The sequence below is a fragment of the Bos indicus genome, chromosome 1 (genome assembly GCF_029378745.1).
Source record: "Bos indicus isolate NIAB-ARS_2022 breed Sahiwal x Tharparkar chromosome 1, NIAB-ARS_B.indTharparkar_mat_pri_1.0, whole genome shotgun sequence".
NCBI lineage: Eukaryota > Metazoa > Chordata > Mammalia > Artiodactyla > Bovidae > Bos > Bos indicus.
Window position 1 is genome coordinate 72,265,506 of NC_091760.1, and position 21,081 is coordinate 72,286,586.

At 35.2% G+C, this 21,081-nt stretch overlaps 1 protein-coding gene across 15 annotated transcripts in view; it reads right to left on the reverse strand.

The window, feature by feature from the left end:
• Positions 1-21,081, reverse strand: part of DLG1 (discs large MAGUK scaffold protein 1) — a 270,874-nt gene that overhangs the window by 127,989 nt on the left and 121,804 nt on the right. For 10 of the 15 annotated variants that reach the window (XM_070789390.1, XM_070789394.1, XM_070789399.1 and 7 more), the window contains one exon: positions 15,288-15,386. The exons of the other annotated variants lie outside the window; for them this stretch is intronic. In XM_070789390.1, the coding sequence (XP_070645491.1) occupies positions 15,288-15,386 (99 nt within the window). The remainder of the gene's footprint in view (positions 1-15,287; positions 15,387-21,081) is intronic. 15 annotated transcript variants of the gene reach the window in all.

The window sequence follows — 21,081 nt, forward strand, 5'->3', positions numbered from 1 at the left end:
GGCTTTGGCATAGTCAATAAAGCAGAAATAGGTGTCTTTCTGCAACTCTCTTGCTTTTTCCATGATCCAGCAGATGTTGGCAATTTGATCCCTGGTTCCTCTGCCTTTTCTAAAACCAGCTTGAACATCTGGAAGTTCATGGTTCACATATTGCTGAAGCCTGGCTTGGAGAATTTTGAGCATTACTTTAATAGAGTGTGAGATATTAAAAACAACAAAAAACTGTTGTAAACCCCAGAAACCTATTGCTAATCCATTATACTTACTAATAGTATATACCACTGTATATGTTTCAACTTAGACAATAATAAAATCCTAAGATTCACTTAGAAATGGGGGGAGGGTGATAGGAAAGGGGCAGGACATACCAGAAACAGAAACTAACCAACCCCTAAAGAATATGACCCACGAATTAATAATAAGACTTAAGAAACACAGTTTTGATCATCCAACTTTTAGAATGTTATTTCATTAATAAAGGGCCTCATAAGTCTGCTGCTGTTAACATACTGCAGCATCCTAATCCAATTTCAGAGAACAATATTACATCTTAAAAATTTTGTGTTAAAATAATTCTAAGATTCAGTTATTCAAAAACAGGCCAAAATTAGTTTAGAAAATGCTTTTATGCTGTATACTGTATTTCTCCTCCTTAGCATTTGTCGAAGTTTCATTATATTATTGGTTTAATGTTGCTCTCTTTCTCTCCTACTAAATTATAAACAAGTATTTCTCCAATAAAGAACTCAAACCCCAGAGAGTAGTACATCTCGGATTCTAATTTGGCACACACAGCATTGAAAGTTCAACGCTATCACGTTAGTGACCACTATATATATATAAGTTAAAGTGACTGTAAAAACAAATAGGACGAATTCTGGAATGATGACAGAATAAAAAGTCCCACAAATTTGCTTCTCCACCTAGATGACGATTGTACTGGCAAAATGCAATTGCCAGTGTGACGTAAGTATTTTGGAATTCTGTAGTCTATTGAGGGCTTGCAACTTCCAGAAGTTATTAGATGTCAAACTGTGGTTAATTTAGTCAATTTCAATTCTCAGCAGTGTTGCAGCTACGCAATTCCCATTCTTCATAATTTGTTCCTGCAGCAGCTGGCACAAAGCCTGCACAAGCCAGGGCAGAGTAGGGAGGAAGGGGGCAGCCAAAAAGGACCCTGTTCTTCAAATATAGGGAATCTGTGTTCTGATTGCTGCCTCTGATCACAGAGGTTTCAAAGAGGCTGCTGCTGCTGCTGTTGCTACTGCTAAGTCGCTTCAGTCGTGTCCGACTCTGTGCAACCCCATAGACGGCAGCCCACCAGGCTCCCCTGTCTCTGGGATTCTCCAGTCAAGAACACTGGAGTGGGTTGCCATTTCCTTCTCCAATGCATCAAAGTGAAAAGTCAAAGTGAAGTTGCTCAGTCGTGTCCAACTCTTAGCTACCTCATGGACAGTGGCCATTATTGCTGAGCCTCCCCCAAGTAATATAAATTCCTCCCCCTCTGGCTGAAGTGACTCCTAGATTTAAAGGGCAATTGTCTCCTCCCATAATTTTCCCCTTTTGAGAATCAGACACTGACGATTAGAATATTCAAAAACAACCACATATATGAGGGAAATCACAAAGTCATTGTGCATACCTGGGGAAGGTGCAGGCATAGAAAAAAAATTAGAGAAGATTTTAAGGTTAACTCATAAGCTAATTTTTAGCACAAAGAGCCTACAGCAATCAAAAACCCCCAAACAAAAAAAACAGCAAACTTTAGAAAAGGGGAGAATCTGATTTCCAGAAAAATCATAAGATTCAAATGTCCAATTTCCAACAAAAAAATTCAAAAGGCATGCAAAGAAATAGGAACACATGTTCCATTCAAAGGAGGGAGAGTGAAGAAAAAAGAAACTGTCTCTGAAAAAAAGCTGGTGGCATATCTATTAGACAAATGATTTAAGGCAACCACTGTAATGATATCCAAAGAACTAAAGGACATGGTGCACAAAGTCAAGGAAAGAATGTATGAACAAAAGGGAGAAAGCAATAAAAGGCAGAAAACCTAAAGAGAAACCAAAAGGAAATTCTGAAGCTGAAAAGTAAAGTAATTGAAATGAAAAATTCACTAAAGTAGATGTGAGCAGGCAGAAGAATTAGGAAACCTGAAGACAGGATGATGTAAATTCTTAAGTCTGAGAACAGAAAGACTGAAGAAAAGTAACCAGAGTCTAAAGAGACTTGTTGGCCATCATTATTAAGCAGACCAACAAACACTGCAGGAGTCCAAGAAGAGAGAGACCAAAGGGGAAGAGAGAATATCTGAAGAAATAATGGGTAAAACATTCCCAAATTTGATGAAAGACATGAATATAAACAATCAAAGAAGCTGAAAAAACTCAAGATAGGATGAACTTGGAGAGATTCACACTCAGACACATTAAAATCAAACTGCTGAAAGACAAAGAGAAAATGGTGAAAGCAGTACAACAAAGTGACTCAATATACAAGAGCTCCTTTGAGGTCAGGAAACAGTGGGCTGGTATATTCAAAGTGCTCAAAGAAAAACACTGTCAATCAAGAACCCAGTAACTGGCAAAATAATCTCTCAAATATGAGGGAGAAATTATGACATTCTCAAATAAACAAAGCTGAAGGAGATCATTACTTATAGACTGGCCCTGAAAAAAATGCTAAAGCGAATCCTACATGTAGAAATGAAAGGACACAAGACAGTAACTCTAGGTGTCTGAAGAAATAAAGACCTTGGTAATAAGGATAAATACAAGGAAACGCTTTGTTATCTTAATAGTGTTTTGTAACATCACTTTTTGTTATCTATATGATTTAAGAGACTAATATTTTTTTAACTATATTTTAAAGAAGTGGACATGTTAGTCACTCAGTCATGTCTGACTCTTTGTCACCCCGTGGACAATGGCCCACCAAGATCCTCTACCCATGGGGTTTTCCAGACAAGAATACTGGAGTGGGTTGCCATGCCTGATCCTGGGTCAGGAAGATCCCTGGAGAAGGGCATGGCAACCCACCCCAGTATTCTTGCCTGGAATTTTATATTTTAAAAGTTAGTCTAAAAGTGAATTATTCATACAGAAGTGATGTCAACATCAGTAAATAACTAAAATCAGTTACTAGCCCAGAAGTTAATATTATAATAACTTTGCTTTGTAATTTCACATTTTCTACATAATTTAAAACATGAATGCATTTAAAAATTGTTAGTTTAGGTTTTTGTACATATAATGTATAAAGTTGTAATTTTGTGACATAAACAACTGAAAGGGGTGGGGATGTAACTGTTTAAAAGGAGCAGAGTTTTCATATATCACTAAAGTTAAACTACATAAATTTAAATTTTAGTGTTTTAACTTCAGGATGTTAAATGTAATCTCCATGGTAACCACAGAGAAATTAGCTACAAATATACATAAAAAGAAAAATGAAAGGAATCTAAACATTTCACTACATATATAAAAAAATCAACCAAACAAAAAATCAGACAGTAATGCAGGAAATAAACCTGTAATAAATATAGAAAATAAATAACAAAATGACAGAAGGTTCTCCTTATCAATAATTACTTTAAATGCAAATTGCTTAAACCCTCCAATCAAAAAAAAAGCAGAATGGATAAAACCACATGACCCAACTATGTTTTCTGCAAGAGACTTCATTGAGATCCAAAGATGCAAACAGGTTGAAAGTGATAGAAAAAGATATTCCATGCAACTAGCAACTAAAAGATAGGCGTGACCATATTAATATTAGATAAAATAAAAGTTAAATTAAAAAAAGTTATAAGGGACAAAGGACATTACATATTAATAGAAGGTTTAATACAGTAAGAAAATAAAACAATTAACATTCATGTACCTAATGATATACCATCAAAATCTATGAAATAAAAAGCGACAGAATTAAAGAGAGTAAACAGTTTTACAAATAATAGTTAAAGATTTCAATGCCCTGTTCAAAATAACGTGTAAAATAGCCAGACAAAAGATAAGTACAAAAAAAAATGACTTACATGACACAATAAACCAATCTGACCTAACAGACACATTTGAAACACTCTGCCCAACAACAGGATACGTTCTTTTCAAGTGCATTTGGATTATTTCCAGAATATACCATATGTTAGGCCACAATTACGTCTCAATAGATTTAGTAAGGAAGTTGTCATACAAAGTATGTTTTATGTCAAAAATGGATGAAGATAGTAAGCAGTAATAGAAGCAAACTGGAAAATTCACCAAGTTGTGGAAATTAAACAACATACTATTAACCAATGAATCAAATAAATACTAGAGAAAATGAGGGCAATAGTTTTTTTTAAAAGATCAACAAATTGACAAACTTTTAGTTAGATGGACTAAGGGAAAAGGAGAGAATAATAAATTATTAAAATCAGAAATGAAAGTGGGAACACTATTGTTAATTCAACAGAAACAAAAAGGATTATAGGAGTTATTATGAGCAAGTGTAAGCCAACAAACTGGATAACTTAGACAAAATGGAAAAACTCCTACCAATGCCAAATCATGAAGAGAAAATTTTAATACTTTATAATAAGGAATTGAATCAGTAATCAAAAATCTCCTGACAAAGAAAAGCCCTTAAAATCTGACTGTTTTTCTGGTGAAATCCACCAAACATGTGAAGAACTACCATCAATTTTTTCAAATTCTGCCCCAAAATTGAAGAGGAAGGTATACTCCCCAACTTATACTTCAAGGCCAGCATTATCACTATAAGAAAACTGCACACCAATATCCCTTATGTATACTAATCCAAAAATCTCAACAAAAATTGAATTCAGCATTATACTAAGAGGTTTATATACCATGAGCAAGTAGGATTTATTACTGGATTGCAAGGATGATTCAACACAGGAAAACTGATCAATGTAACATACCACATCAATAGAATAAAGAAGAAGGGTGGGGGGGGAAACCCAGCATGATCATCTCAATCTATGCAGGAAGTATGTGACAGTATTAAATATTTTAACTTAGAATATAAGGAAACCACCACATAATAAAGGTCATACATGAAAAACCTACAGCAAACGTACTTCCATGGTGAAAGACTGAAAACTTTCCCTCTAATATCAAAAACAAGTCAAGCTGGCCCACTTTCACAACTTCTATCCAACAAAGTATTGAAAATCAGTCAATTAAACAAATAAGAAGAAAAATTATTCAGCAGCTTCAGCTGCAAGCAACAAATTCTGGTAAATTCTCTTTTCAATTTTTATTCCATTAATAAATATTTTCTATTTCCCTGCTATGGTTTCTTAGACATACCCATCATTTAAAAGTAGACTTTTAATTTCTAAATACATGAGATTTTAAAGTATCTTTGATATTAATTTCCCACTCTGATATTATTTTCTCATTTAGTGCTTTCTTCTCTTTAATCACCCTGTGTTTTTTCAGTCTTCTAACTTTATTGAAGTTTTCAATGCTAAGTCAAAGATCTCTCTTTGTAAATGTTACGTTGTATTTGAAAATATGGGGGTTATTTTCAAGTATCTTTTGATACTGATCTCTAACGTAATTCTACAAGGATAAGAGAACAAACTCTGTATGATTTCAATATCTTTAGACCACCCATTTTTTGCACCTGGTCTTATGTCTCTGGATATGTTCCAGTGTCTCCTCGTTTATAATCTATGGGAATTTGAACAGAATATGTATCCTACTGTTGTATGAAAACTGTATAAATCTTAATTATGTTGAACTGGTGAACAGTGCTTTTCAAGACTACTGCATCCTTCTACTTCTCTGTATATTCATTCTATTAATTTTTGAGACTTTGATATTGAAACTCCAACTAAAAATCTTAATTTAACTACAAAAAAATAATTGTAATATGTAGTGGAACTACATATAACCATGTTCTGTATTTTCCAAGTCTCTTGTAAATGTGTTATCATATTTCCAAAATTTTTAAAAATGGCCAAAACAAGGGGTACTCTGACCCTCCTGTTTCCCTGTAAAGCATGAAGTAAATTTCCCAAATGAAAAAAAGAAAATTATCTGTTTGCAGATAATATGATCATATATGTAGAAAACTCTGAAGGAACCACACAAAAGTCTGTTAGAACTAATAAACTTAGCAAAGTGGCAGTAAATGGTCTACACACAAAAATCAGTTGCATTCCTATATACAAACAAGCTGGAAAGAAAACAAATACAATTCAATTTACAACAGTATCAAAAAGAATAAACAGTTAGGAATGAACTTAGCCAACGAGTGAAATATCTGTGCAATGAAAACTATAACATTGCTGAAAGAAATTAAAGACAATAGGAATAAATGGAAACACATCCCCTGTTCATGACATCTTAATACTGTTAAGATGTCAATACTACCCAAAGCAATTTATAGATTTAATACAATTCCTATCAAAATAACAATGATGTCTTTTTGCAGAAAAAGGAAAACCCATCCAAAAATTCATTTGGAATCTCAAGGGACCTGAATAGACAAAATAGTCCTAAAACTGACAAAGCTAGATGACTTAAACTTAAAGGCAGCCATATGCCACTGGAATTGAATATACAGTGCAGAAATAATCCCACATATATATAGTCGAATTATTTTCAATTATTAAGGGTATAAAGACCGTTCAATGCAAACAAGACAGTCTTTTCAATACACAGTGCTGAAACACTGGATATCCAAATGCAAAATAATGAAGCCTAACACCATATACAAAAATTAATTTTAAATGGAACCATGACTTAAATAAAAGACCTAAAACTATAAAACCCTAAGAAGAAAACACAAGATAAAAGCTTCACGACAGTGCATTTGGCAGTGATTCACTGGATATAACACCAAAGGCACAGGCAACAAAAGAAAATATAGACAATTTGGACTTGCTAAAAATTAAAAATTGTGTGCATCAAACGACATTATCCACAGAGTAAAAAGACAACCCACAGAATGGGAGTCAATATTTGCAAATCATGTATCTAATAAGGAACTAATATCCAGAATATACAGAGAATTTCTAAAACTCAAAAGAAACCAACAACACAATTCAAAATGGGTAAAAGATATTTCTCCAAAGAAGATATACAAAGGGCCAATAAACACATGAAAAGATGTTCAACATCACTAATCACTGGGGAGCTGAAAATCAGAACTACAATGAGATGCCACCTTATACCCATCAGTGTGACTGACAATATGAAAACAGAATAAATATAAGGAGTGTTGCTGTAGATGTGGGAAAATTGGAACCACTGTACTTCACTGGTGGGAATATAAAGTGCTACACCACTGTGGAAAATAGTTATGATGGTTCCCCTAAAAATTTAGTTACAAAATAATCTAGTTACTATACTTTCAGGTATATACTCTAAAGAACTGAAGGCAGGATCTTGAAGACATATCTATGCACCCATGTTCATAGCAGCATTATTCACAATAGCTAAAATGTGGAAGCAACTTGAGTTGTTAACTGACAAATGGATAAGCAAAGTCTGATACACACATAAAATGAGATATTATTTAGCTTTAAAAAAAAGGTATATTCTGGTGCTACATATGTATACAGCATGGATTAACCTTAAGGTCAGTATGCTAAGTGCAATCAGCTAGCCACAGACAGACATATACTGTTATGATTCACTTATCTAAGGTACTTGAGTCAAAATCATAGAGAAAGAATGTAGAATACTAGTTGCCAAGGCCTCACCTGGGAGGTGAGGGGGAGAGGGGGGAATGGGGAATTCAGTGTTTAATGGGTACAGAGTTTCAATTCTGCGAAATGAATAAAATGTTCTGCAGATGGATGATGGTGATATATAGACACCAATATGAATGTACTTAATACCACTGAACTGTAAACTTTAAAATAGTTAAGGTGGTGTAATATACATTATGTGTCTATTAACAATTAAAAAAGGAGAAAAAATGACCTCAATCTAATTAATAAAATGCATCAAACAAACACAAATTGCAGGTATTCTACAAAACAACTAGCCTGTTCTCTTATAAAAGGCCACACACATGAAAGACTGTGGCACTACTTTAGATTAAAGTAGATTCATGAACACTAACTGTGGTCTTGGATGGGACAAAGGAGCTGTTTTTGTTTTTCATATAAAGAACATTACTAGGCTACTGGCAAAAGAGAATTATGGTCTGTAGTATTATGTTGCTTCTCTTGTGGCTCAGATGGTAAAGAACACACATGCAACGCAGGAGATCTGGGTTCAATCCCTGGGTTGGGAAGATCCCCTGGTGAAGGGAACTGCTACCCACTCCAATATTCTGGTCTGGAGAATTCCATGGACAAAGGAGCCTGGCAGGCTAGCTAACTTTCTGCTTTAGATCACTATATTATAGCAATATTTTTCTTTCTCAGGAAGACATTTAGTATCATATTTATCATATTTACCCATATGATATTTAGGGTAAGGAGACATGAGTAAAACTTCCTTTTAATTGGTATACAAAAAAAAATCATACTCAATTATATAAGAAGAGAAATGATGAAGAAGATGTGGTAGGCAAAAATTTTAACAATTGGGGGAGACATAGGTATATGAAATTTTTGTACAATTCTTGCAACTCTTTTTAAGTGTGAAATAATTTGAAAATAACACAAAAACAAACAAACCAAAAAATCCAAGACACAAACAGAATAGCGGCACTGCAGTCAAGTGATAGTGTGTGGTTAAAAAAGGTCCATCAAGGTAATCCAAATATATTATTGTATTTAAGATCACTACTAAAGTGAAAATGTAACAAGCCATGCTTTAGATTATACTAATGATCAAATCATTTAAGGGTCAACACTCATATGTTCTGTGAAACCTGCACTGTCCAAAAGCAACAGGATACTCTATACTGTATACACCTCTAACCTTAATTCCTCTCATGTCATGTGGGAGTTATCTGCTCTCTCTTGCATGAACAGATAGTAGGCTCTCAGAGGAAAAGAACAATGTTATATTTATTTTTATATTTACATGACTGGAACAGTAACAAATAATTAACAAAAAACAATGTCTCCAAAGCGTCTGAGTATGAACATAGACTTTTCATACAAACATAAAATTAGCTATAAAGCATTTCAATAATACTTTCATTACATGATAGCTCCTCAGAACTGGTTTTTAAAAAAAGGTCTAAAGAATCTAGTTGTAAAGAAAAGTATTTACTCTGGGTGTATATTTAATAGGCTAGTATCTTAGAGATTATATCATCAGTAGGAAGAACTAGCATCTGTTACACAATTGCTATTTGCTCAGTTTCTATGTGGTTGGAGAAACCGAGGCTATGAGAAACTGAATAATGTTCCCACCATCACACAACCAGGAAAAGGCGAGGCCAGGAATTGGTAAAGTTCACTATAAAGTCCAGGTTCTTTCTGCAACTTCAAAAGCCATACAAAATCAATACACAGAAAACACTTGCATTACTATATATTAACAATGAAAAATAAAAAGAAGTTAAGGAGTCAATCCCATTCACCAGTGCAACAAAAAGAATTAAATATCTAGGAATAAACTTACCTAAGAAGACAAAAGAACTGTATACAGAAAATTATACAACACTGATGAAAGAAATCAAATATGACATAAACAGATGGAGAGAGATTGCACATTTCGGGGTAGGAACAATCAATATTGTGAAAATGACTACACTACCAAATGCAATCTACAGATTTAATGTGATCCTTACCAAATTACCACAGCATTTTTCACAAACTACAACAAAAAATTTCATTAATCATATGGAAACACAAAAGACCCCAAATAACCAAAGCAGTTTTGAGAAAGAAGAATGGAGCTGGAGGAATCAACTTTCCTGACTTCAGATTATATTACAAAGCTACAGTCATCAAGACAGTATGGTATGGGCACAGAAACAGAAATATAGACCAATGGAACAAGATAGAAAGCCCAGAAATAAACCCATGCACCTATGGATACCTTATTTCTAACAAAGGAGGCAAGAATATACAATGGGGCAAAGAAAGCCTCTTCAATAAGTGGTGCTGGGAAAACTGGACAGCTACATGTAAAAGAATGAAATTAGAACACTTCCTAACACCACACACAAAGATAAACTCAAAATGGATTAAAGACTTAAATGTAAGACCAGGAACTATAAAACTCTTACAGGAAGACATAGGCAGAACACTCAATGACATAAATCAAAGCAAGATCCTCTATGACCCACCTTCTAGACTAACGGGAATAAAAATGAAAGTAAATAATTGGGACTTGATTAAACTCAAAAGCTTTTGCAGAGCAAAGGAAACTATAAGCTAGGTGAAAAGGCAACCCTCGCAATGAGAGAAAATAATAGCAAATGAAACAACTGACAAAAGATTAATTTCCAAAATATACAGGCAGCTCATACAACTCAATACCAGAAAAACAAACAACCCAATCAAAAAGTAGGAAAAAGACCTAAATAGACATTTCTCCAAAGAAGACATACAGATGGCTAACAAACACATGAAAACATGCTCAGTATCACTCATTATTAGAGAAATGCAAATCAAAATTACAATGAGACATCAACTTATACCGGTCAGAATGGCAATCATCAAAAAGTCTACAAACAATACATGCTGGAGAGGGTGTGGAGAAAAGGGAACCCTCTTTCACTGTTGGTGGGAATGTAAATTGATACAGTCACTGTGGAAGACAGTATGGAGATTCCTTAAAAAACTAGGAATGATATGACCGAGCAATGCCACTGCTGGGCATATACCCTAAGAAGAAGTGAAGTCGCTCAGTCGTGTCCGACTCTTCGCGACCGCATGGACTATAGCCTATCAGGCTCCTCTGTCCATGGGATTTTCCAGGCAAGAGTGCTGGAGTGGATTGCCATTTCTTTCTCCAGGGGATCGTTCAGACCCAGGAATAGAACCCGGGTCTCCCGCATTGCAGGCAGACGCTTTACCGTCTGAGCCAGGACCCAATCGAAGGACACCAAAACTGAAAAAGACACATGTACCCCAATGTTCACTGCAGCACTATTTACAATAGCTAGAACACGGAAGCAACCTAGATGTCCATCAACAGATGAATGGATAAAGAAATTCTGGTACATATACACAATGGAATATTACTCAGCCATAAAAAGGAACAATTTGAGTCAGTTCTAATGAGGTGGATGAAACTAGAGCCTATTATACAGAATGAAGTAAGTCAGAAAGATAAAGATAAATATTGTATTCAGTTCAGTTCAGTCACTCAGTCCTGTCCGACTCTTTGTGACCCCATGAATTGCAGCACGCCAGGCCTCCCTGTCCATCACCAACTCCCGGAGTTTACCCAAACTCATGTCCATCCATCCATCTCATCCTCTGTCGGCCCCTTCTCCTCCTGCCCCCAATCCCTCCCAGCATCAGAGTCTTTTCCAATGAGTCAACTCTTCGCATGAGGTGGCCAAAGTACTGGAGTTTCAGCTTTAGCATCAGTCCTTCCAATGAATACCTAGGACTGATCTCCTTTAGAACGGACTGGTTGGATCTCCTTGCAGTCCAAGGGACTCTCAAGAGTCTTCTCCAACACCACAATTGAAAAGCATCAGTTCTTCTGCACTCAGCTTTCTTCACAGTCCAACTCTCACATCCATATGTGACCACTGGAAAAACCATAGCCTTGACTAGACGAACCTTTGTTGGCAAAGTAATGTGTCTGCTTTTCAATATGCTATCTAGGTTGGTCATAACTTTTCTTCCAAGGATTAACCGTCTTCTAATTTCATGGCTGCAGTCACCATCTGCAGTGATTTTGGAGCCCCCAAAAATAAAGTCTGACACTGTTTCCACTGTTTCCCCATCTATTTCCCATGAAGTGATGGGACTGGATACCATGATCTTTGTTTTCTGAATGTTGAGCTTTAAGCCAACTTTTTCATTCTCCTCTTTCACTTTCATCAAGAGGCTTTTGAGTTCCTCTTCACTTTCTGCCATAAGAGTGATGTCATCTGCATATATGAGGTTATTGATATTTCTCCTGGCAATCTTGATTCCAGCTTGTGCTTCTTCCAGCCCAGCATTTCTCATGAGGTACTCTGCATAGAAGTTAAATAAGCAGGGTGACAATATACAGCCTTGACATACTCCTTTTCCTATTTGGAACCAGTCTGTTCCATGTCCAGTTCTAACTGTTGCTTCCTGACCTGCATATAAGTTTCTCAAGAGGCAGGTCAGGTGGTCTGGTATTCTCATCTCTTTCAGAATTTTCCAGAGTTTATTGTGATCCACACAGTCAAAGGCTTTGGCATAGTCAATAAAGCAGAAATAGGTGTCTTTCTGGAACTCTCTTGCTTTTCCCATGATCCAGCGGATGTTGGCAATTTGATCTCTGGTTCCTCTGCCTACTAACACATATATATAGAATCTAGAAAGATGGTATTAAAGAATTTATTTGCAGGGCAGCAATGGAGAAACAGACATAGAAAACAGACTTATGGACAAGGGCAGAGGGGAGGAGAGTGTAAGATGTATGGAGAGAGTAACATGGAAACTTACATTACTGTATGTAAAATAAACAGCCAATGGGAATTTGCTGTATGTCTCAGGAATCTCAAATAGGGGCTCTCTATCAATCTAAAGAGGTGGAATGGGGAGGAGATGGAAGGGACATTCAAGAGGGAGGGGATGTATGTATACCAATGGCTGATTTATGTTGAAGCTTGACAGAAAACAACAAAATCCTATAAAGCAATTATCCTTGAATAAATAAATAAAAGCCATTCAATGTATCTCTGTACCACTCTAAATAGTAAGCATAATTTTCATATTTTCATAAAATTTAAATGACATGATCAATATAAAAGTACTCTGAAAGTTTAAAGTTCTAAAAATAATATAAGACAATATTTTAAAAATTTATCATCTTTCTAGCTATCTGTCCTCAAACTCACTTTCAAATAGAGAGGTGTTAGCCCCCATTTTTAATAGATGAAGGGAGTATAAAACTCAGAGAGGTTAAACAATTTGAGTCACAAAGCAGGACTAGACTCTAAATCTTAAATCTTCTGTTTCTATTTCTATTATCTCCTGATGCATCCAAAGTATAAAGTAGTAGATCTTTAGAAGAAAAATTGTATTTATTTAAAATGTTAAAATCAAGTTATATATAAGATATGGATTTAAAAATTCATTTGGGGACAAATATTTTAATCACTTTTATTAATTTTATAATGTATATGTTATACTCAATTACTCAGGTATACATACACTTATTCTGCAAAATGAGGCACACCCACAGCCTTCTCATGTAAAACAAAACGAATTATTAAACTATTCAACATAAACTTTTGTAAGTATATTTAAAACCTAAAATGAGGTTGCTGCTGCTACTGCTAAGTCGCTTCAGTTATGTCTGATTCTGTGCGACCCCACAGATGGCAGCCCACCAGGCTGCCCTATTAATAAGCCTCTCCTGTTTGTTTTTAAACTTGTTCCTTGGTTTACTGTCTCAAGCAAATATGAAGTAACACTAATGATACAAATAGCCAAGATCAAGTGCCAGCTGCATATGCATATTATTCTTTCAATCACTGTAAAACATCTCAAGTAAGTACTACTATCATCATCAGTGTTAACAGGTGAGTAACGAGATCAAGGTTAAGTAAACTGCTCAATTATACAGCTAGTAAGTGGTAGGAAAGTGAAAAAGTATTAGTTGCTCAGTCATGTCTGACTCTTTGACCCCATGGACTATAGCCTGTCAGGCTCCTCTGTCCATGAAATTGTCCAGGCAAGAATACTGGAGAGGGCAGGATGTGGTAGAACTAGAATTCTAAACCAGATCAATCTGAGTTCTTTATTTATAATTACAAGGTTATGCAATCTCTAAACAATTTTCAAGTGTAGTGTGATACTGAGCTAGGGACACTTGGAATAAATAAGAGAACTTCTGAACAGGAGAGGACTGATTCCTAACTGAATATAAGAGCAGAAATTACTTCAAAATTTCAAAGGGTTTTAGAAAACTATTATGACATCAAAAGACAAACTGAGGTGACATGACTAGAATAAACTTTCAAGTCTCCTACTTCAAAACATACTGTGCTACTAAATCCTAGTTACTTTGAAGAATGTTACATTATTACAATAACCCTTTGTCTATGTAGAATTATATTTTATAATTTATAAATTCAATTTCTCTTTGCACTGTACAGAAAATATCCATCTGGATTTATCTATTCAATTCTTGGCAGTTTCATAATTTGACTTTTTGTGATTTTCATAAGTTTTATTGTAATACCTGTATTTCCCCCTAGAATCTTATTCTGTATAATGTTCTGATTTTCACTTTTTAAGAGAGGAGAAGGGCACTGAGATGAGAACAATGAAAGGTGATAACCCATTTTTCCCCCTAATAGGACTTATTTTGACACAGCAAAAAACACCATTTTTACTAGATTTTATGCTACAGGTCAATAATAGTAAAATTACCTAAAGATCCATTTGTTTACACATTAAAATGAGATAATGACCTTTGGTGTGAAAGATCTCAATTATCCTACTTACTAATACCACTGTGATTTTACCTTTGGATAACTCTGTTGGTAGTGTAGTTATTTATTCTCTTAACAAGCCATCCCTTGGAACTATTAAAGCTCTGAAAGCTACAAATATTCAGATTCTCTGACATTTGGCTATTATCTCATTGTATTTTTTGGCTGTTACACGTTAACTTAAAAAGATAAACTCATGATTTCAGAGTATTTTTACATTTACAGAAAAGTTGCAAAGATACCATAAAGAGCTCCCAAATACTTTATATACATCAGCTATTATTTTTCAATAATAAATGTGAAGTATGTTATCCTATCAAATGACAGAAAGATTGAGTATTTCCAAAGAAGATCAACATATACTGGAGAACAAAATGCTATATATAAAAGGACACATATAGTACAAAATTAGGAGGGATAATTATTTTTACTATCTGTAGAAAATAAAATTTCCCAAAGCAAATACATTTTAAAATTGTTTTGAACAGACTTATATGTATAAAAGGCATGATAACAAATCTAAGGAGATTCCATATGATGAAGTTGAGAATGTATCTTTTTTGTAGATAACCTAATAAAATGGCAAATATTGAACCCATCTTATATTAAATCCCAGATATTTAACTCCCTAAAAATATCATTTAAAGTCCAAAGTGTATTACCAAATCTAACAAAGAAACAGTTGAAATGATCTGAAAAGAATACAAATGAAACCATTAAGAACAAATAAAAGTTTTATAAAGAAAAAAGAAACTAATAAAAACCTGTGGTATGATGGGTAGGATGACAGTATTCTCAGCAGGGACTGGCAGGACAGGGATCACAGGGACAGTGGGAGAAGAGGGAGATACAGCTTCTGTTGGCTAAAAATCATCAATGACAAAAAATCAGGAAAAATATAAAATAAAAGGGAAACATATAACAGAAAGTTTTGTCCAAAGATAAATTATAGTTTTCAGAAATAACTAAAATAGGTAAAATAATATATTACTTCAATTTAAATGAGAAAATGCTCTTAGAAGTAATTATACCACCAATAATAATTTTAATGACTCTAGTTAAAATAAGTGACTACTCTTTAGATGTTTAAATGAAAATAATAAAATATAATGATTTAACAATACTCCTCCACTGGGAGATAAGACACTCGCTTCACAGACTACAAATATTTTTATAGCATTCAGGATATATTTGACCACTTGCTTACTTGCATTCAAAGAATCAATTACTCTCATGATTAATTCAATTATTTTTTAAAAAGATGTAAATGGAACACAGGGTGTCTTGTAAAAGTACCAATCTCTGTTACCTGGATTAAATCATAAATATTTGCTGTACCAATGACATATTCTATACAAGAATTATTAACCTCATATCCTATACAAAATCTGGAAATTAACTGATGACCTAAATATAAGCATTAAAACCACAAAATTCTTAGAACATAGGGATAAATCTGGATATAACAATGGATTCTTAAATATGGTATCAAAAGCAGAAGTAAAAAAAAATTAGACTGTATCAGAATTCAAACCTTTTGTGAAGCAAATGGCATTATCAAGAAAGGGGAAAAGAACATATAGAATGGGAGAAAATCTTGCAAACTGTACATCTGATGATGGTTTCACATGAAGAACAGATAAAGAACTCACCATAAAAAGACAATTAAAAAATGGGCAAAGGACCTGGAACAGACATTTTCCAAAGAGGATACACATATGCACCCCAAAGTTCATAGCAACACTACAATAGCCAGGACATGGAAGCAATCTAAATGTCCATCAACGGATGAATGGATAAAGAAGATGTGGCACAAATATACAATAGGATATTACTCAGCCATAGAAAAGAACAAAACTGGGTCATTTGTAGAGATGTGGATGGACCTAGAGTCTGTCATATAGAGTGAAGTAAGTCAGAAAAAGAAAGTAAGTATCATATTTAATGCATATATGTAGAATCTAGAAAAATGGTACAGATGAACCTATCTGCAGGGCACAAATAAGAGACACAGACGTAGGGAACAGGCAGATGTATGGACATGGAGTGAGGTGGGGTGGTAGTGGGATGAACTGGGAGATTGGGAATGACATACACTGACGTGTAACACAAAAAGTGGGAACCTGCAGTATAGCACAGGGAGCTCAGCTCGGTGCACGTGGTGACCCATAAAGATGGAATGGGGAGTGGGTGAGGGGGAGGTTCAAGAGGGAGGGGGGATATGTATAAATATAGCTGATTCACTTCATTGTACAGAAGAAACTATTACAACATTTAAAAGCAACAACCCCCCCCCCAAAAAAAACAATAAGCACATGAAAATCTATTCAATATTATTATTCATTAGGGAAATGTAAATCAAAGTAACAATGACATATTACTTCATACTACTAGGAGGCAATAATAAAAAAGTAAAAACAAAAACAGAAAGTAACAAATGTTGGCAAGGATATGCAGAAATTGGAATCATCAAAAACTGCTGGTGGGAATGGAAAATGGTGCTGCCACTATGGAAAGCAGTTTGGTTTGGAAGTCCTTCAAAAAAACTACCCCTAGGATTACCATATGACCCACCGATTCTACTCCTGGGTAAATACTTAAAAGAGCTGAAAACTGGGGCTTGAATACTTTACCCTAGTGTTCAGTGATGCATTATCCACAATAGCCAAAAGGTGGCAACAACTCAAGAGTACCCATCAACAGATACAGAGATACAAAACATGGTGTGTGTACCTACACACACAATGGATAGTCATTAAGCCATAAAAAAGGGATGAAATTCTGATATATGTCACAACATGGACAAACCTTGAAAACATTATGTTAAGTGAAATTAACCAGATACAAAAGGTCAATATTTTGTGATTCCACTTATATTTAGAATAGGTAAATTCATGTAGATTAGAAGTTACCAGGGGCAAGAGAGAGAGGAACGTAAGGAGTTTACTGCTTAGTAGTTACAAAGTAAGTTTGAGATAGTGAAAAGGTGTTGGAAGTAGATGGTGGTAAAAGCTGCTCAATACTGGAAATGTAACTGATGCCACAGAATTGTGCAGTTAAAATTGGTTAAAATGGCAAATCTTATGTTAGATATACTTTATCACAATTAAAAACCTCAAAAATATTTTAATACAGGAAAGCAGGTCCCTTCACAGTGCTGTTGGATATATAACTTCATACAAACTTTACAAAAAGCAATCTAATAGCTTTAAAAATGTTGAACTCTTTGACTTAGTAATTCTGTTAGTCTATCTTGAGGGAAGCCTGGCATGCTGCAGTCCATGGGGTCGCAAAGAGTTGGACATGACTGAGTGACTGAACTGTATTCTAAGGGAATATTTAAAAAGCAAATGTCTTAATATTCAATATATTCTTTTGAACATTGTATTTGGGAAAATGCAAAATATCCTAAATATAAGGTGTTGGAATGGTTGTACAAATAATAATAATTTCATAAGGTTAAATACTATGCCCTGGAGATGGGCACAGCAACCCACTCCAGTATTCTTGCCTGGAGAATTGCATGGACAGAGGAGCCTGGTGGGCTACAGTCCATGGGGTCGCAAAGAGTCAGACATGACTGAAGCGACTTAGCATGCAAATACTATGCATCGATTAATAATCACCTGTAAGAACAGTCTGTAAGTCATATAGGATATTGCCTATGGCATGGCATTAACTAAAAAAGGGAAGATAAAAATTTTATTTAAAAAATGCAAAGACATGTTTGATAAGTTAACCTCTGAGGACAGGATTATGAATGGTTTTTCCCCCGCCTCTATTTTGAATTCTACTTTTCCAGTTGTCGACAATGGATAGATAGTGATGCTGTAATGCATGCTGAGGGATGGAAGATGTATTCCTATTAAGAGAAAAACAATTATAATATTTTACCATCTCATTTTCTAGAAAATAAACTGAAAATGCATTTCACATTAACTGTTCAAAAAGATACTAAAAATTTCAATGATTTTTATAAGATCATTAGAGTTGAAGAAGCTAGGGATAAAGTTTACCTCTTTATTTTACAACTGAGCTTAAGCTCATAGAAGTTAACGTGAGGAACGAGGAAAAGATCTGCTAGACTATTGTTATCTGGATATCCTGTTGCTGCTGCTAAGTTGCTTCAGTCGTGTCCGACTCTGTGCCATCCCATAGACAGCAGCCCACCAGGCTCCCCCGTCCCTGGGATTCTCCAGGCAAGAACACTGGAGTGGGTTGCCATTTCCTTCTCCAAAGCATGAAAGTGAAAAGTGAAAGCAAAGTCGTTCAGTCATGTCCGACTCTTCGTGACCCCATGGACTGCAGCCTACCAGGCTCCTCCGTCCATGGGATTTTCCAGGCAAGAGTACTGGAGTGGGGTGCCATAGAAAGAGATTTTAAGCCATTAGATTTTGTTTCCTGTTTTCTTTCTTTATAATATTACCAATTTAAATGAGTTCTCTGTTTTGAAAGATGGAAAAGTTACAGAGATGGACAATGGTGATGGCTGCACAACACCATGAATATATTTATTGACACTGAATTAACTGTACTTAAGTATACTAAGAAAGGTTAAAACAGTAAAATTTTGTTACATATATTTTATCACAATTAAAAATAAATTAGGAATAAAGTCTCTGTCTGTCTTACTTGGGATTCCAGACACTATTAATATACATTGTTCCTATAGGGGGAAAAAAAAGTTGAATTCCATATTATGAACTTAAAATAAATAATTTAAATACTAACAATTTTCAATAGAATACTTATAACTTTTTAAAAATGTTTGAAAAACCCAAGAGATTCTGACTCCTAATTTTATGACAAAGAGAAAAAGATAGTTTTAAAAGAATTTAAGTGAAGTAAGTCAGACAGGGAAGACAAATACCACATGATTTCACCAAACAAACAAACAAACCAAATGAAAACATAGATAGAAAACACAGACTCATAGATACAGAGAACAAATGCACAGATGCCAAAAACGGAGTGAGTTGGGGGGGGTGGACAAAACAGGTGAAGGAAATTAAGAGGTATAAACCTTTAGTTATGTAAGTCACAGGGATGTAATATACAGCACAAAAAGTAAGGTCAGTAATATCATAAAACTTTGTATGTGGAGAGATGGTTACCAGACTTACTGTGGTGATCATTTCATGATGTATGCAAATATCAAATCATTTAGTACACTCAAAACCAACATAATATTGTTCATCAACTATACTTCAATTATTCTAGAAAACTACTGCTGAATCAACTGAATATACATATGGAAAATGAAATGAACCCTTACCCTACTACCTTACACCATATGTAAAATTCCAGATGGTTTACTGTCATATTAACAGAAGCACAAAAATTAGATTTCTAGAAGGTAGCAATGATAGAATATAATCAGGATCTCGATGTAGGCAAGCACAGGTTGTTGAAGTCAGCAGAGTGAGGCAGCAGCATCCGTGCGCAGGGAGTGGATGGGTGCACAGTGATGCTGGAGTCTAAGCAGGATGAAGAGGGTATTGCATGTGGGCAGGCAGTGGCAGCAGCCTGGTATTTTTGTTGGATCCCAAGTGTGACAGAGTATCTGTGTGGCAGTAGCAGTAGTCTGGCATGAAGTATAGAGGCCTCAGTGGAACAAGATGGGGATATCTCTTTGATCTTGAGCAGGGTAGGAAGGATGTCCACTAAGAGCATCAACAGTGATAGGAGGTTGCTGACATACCTGAGACTTGATCCAATAAGTAAATATATAAAGGATAGTGGGAGCAAGGGTCCTCACATCAGAAAATGGAGTTGCAAACATGGAAAGGGAGAAAATCAACATGAAATCTATGGTTCTAGACTAGATTTGGAGGCACTCGTATGACAGCATGGTTTTCAATATATATAGACAAATACAGAAATAAATATCTGTGTTTACATATACATATGTACCCTTGCTCTGTCTACAGAGAACATCTGGGAGCAGTAACACCTCAATAGCATGAAAATACCTAGCACTCAGATCTTGGCTTATAAAAATCCATTCTCTAATTTTTTAAAAAAGGAATCTTTGGAGAAATGACTCCAGAGCTAGAGCCTAGAACTTTCTGCCTCTGCCAGAAAATAAGGAGGTGCTCAAAGAATTAATGAGGCATGACAAAGGACACAGAAGTCAGCTTGCTGGGGCTCTTATCAGTTACACTGGGAACAATGTGAGACTCAGATAACAATAATGATGGCATAAAGTGAAGTTGTGTCCGACTTTTTGCAACCCCGTGGACTGTAGCCCACCAGGCTCCTCCGTCCCTGGGATTCTCCAGGCAAGAATACTGGAGTGGGTTGCCATTTCCTTCTCCAGGGGATCTTCCGGACCCAGGGATCGAACCCAGGTTTCCCACACTGCAGGCAGACGCTTTAATCTCTGAGCCACCATGGCAGACCCCTATGATGGCATAAACCCCACTGAATTAAAGAGGACTCCATGAGTCTACACTTACATAAATAATTACATAACAATGAAATGAATAGAGAGAAAAGTGCATTTCCTTACAGTAGATGCCAATCAAAATTGTAGAAGGAATGATGAAGTCACAAAAT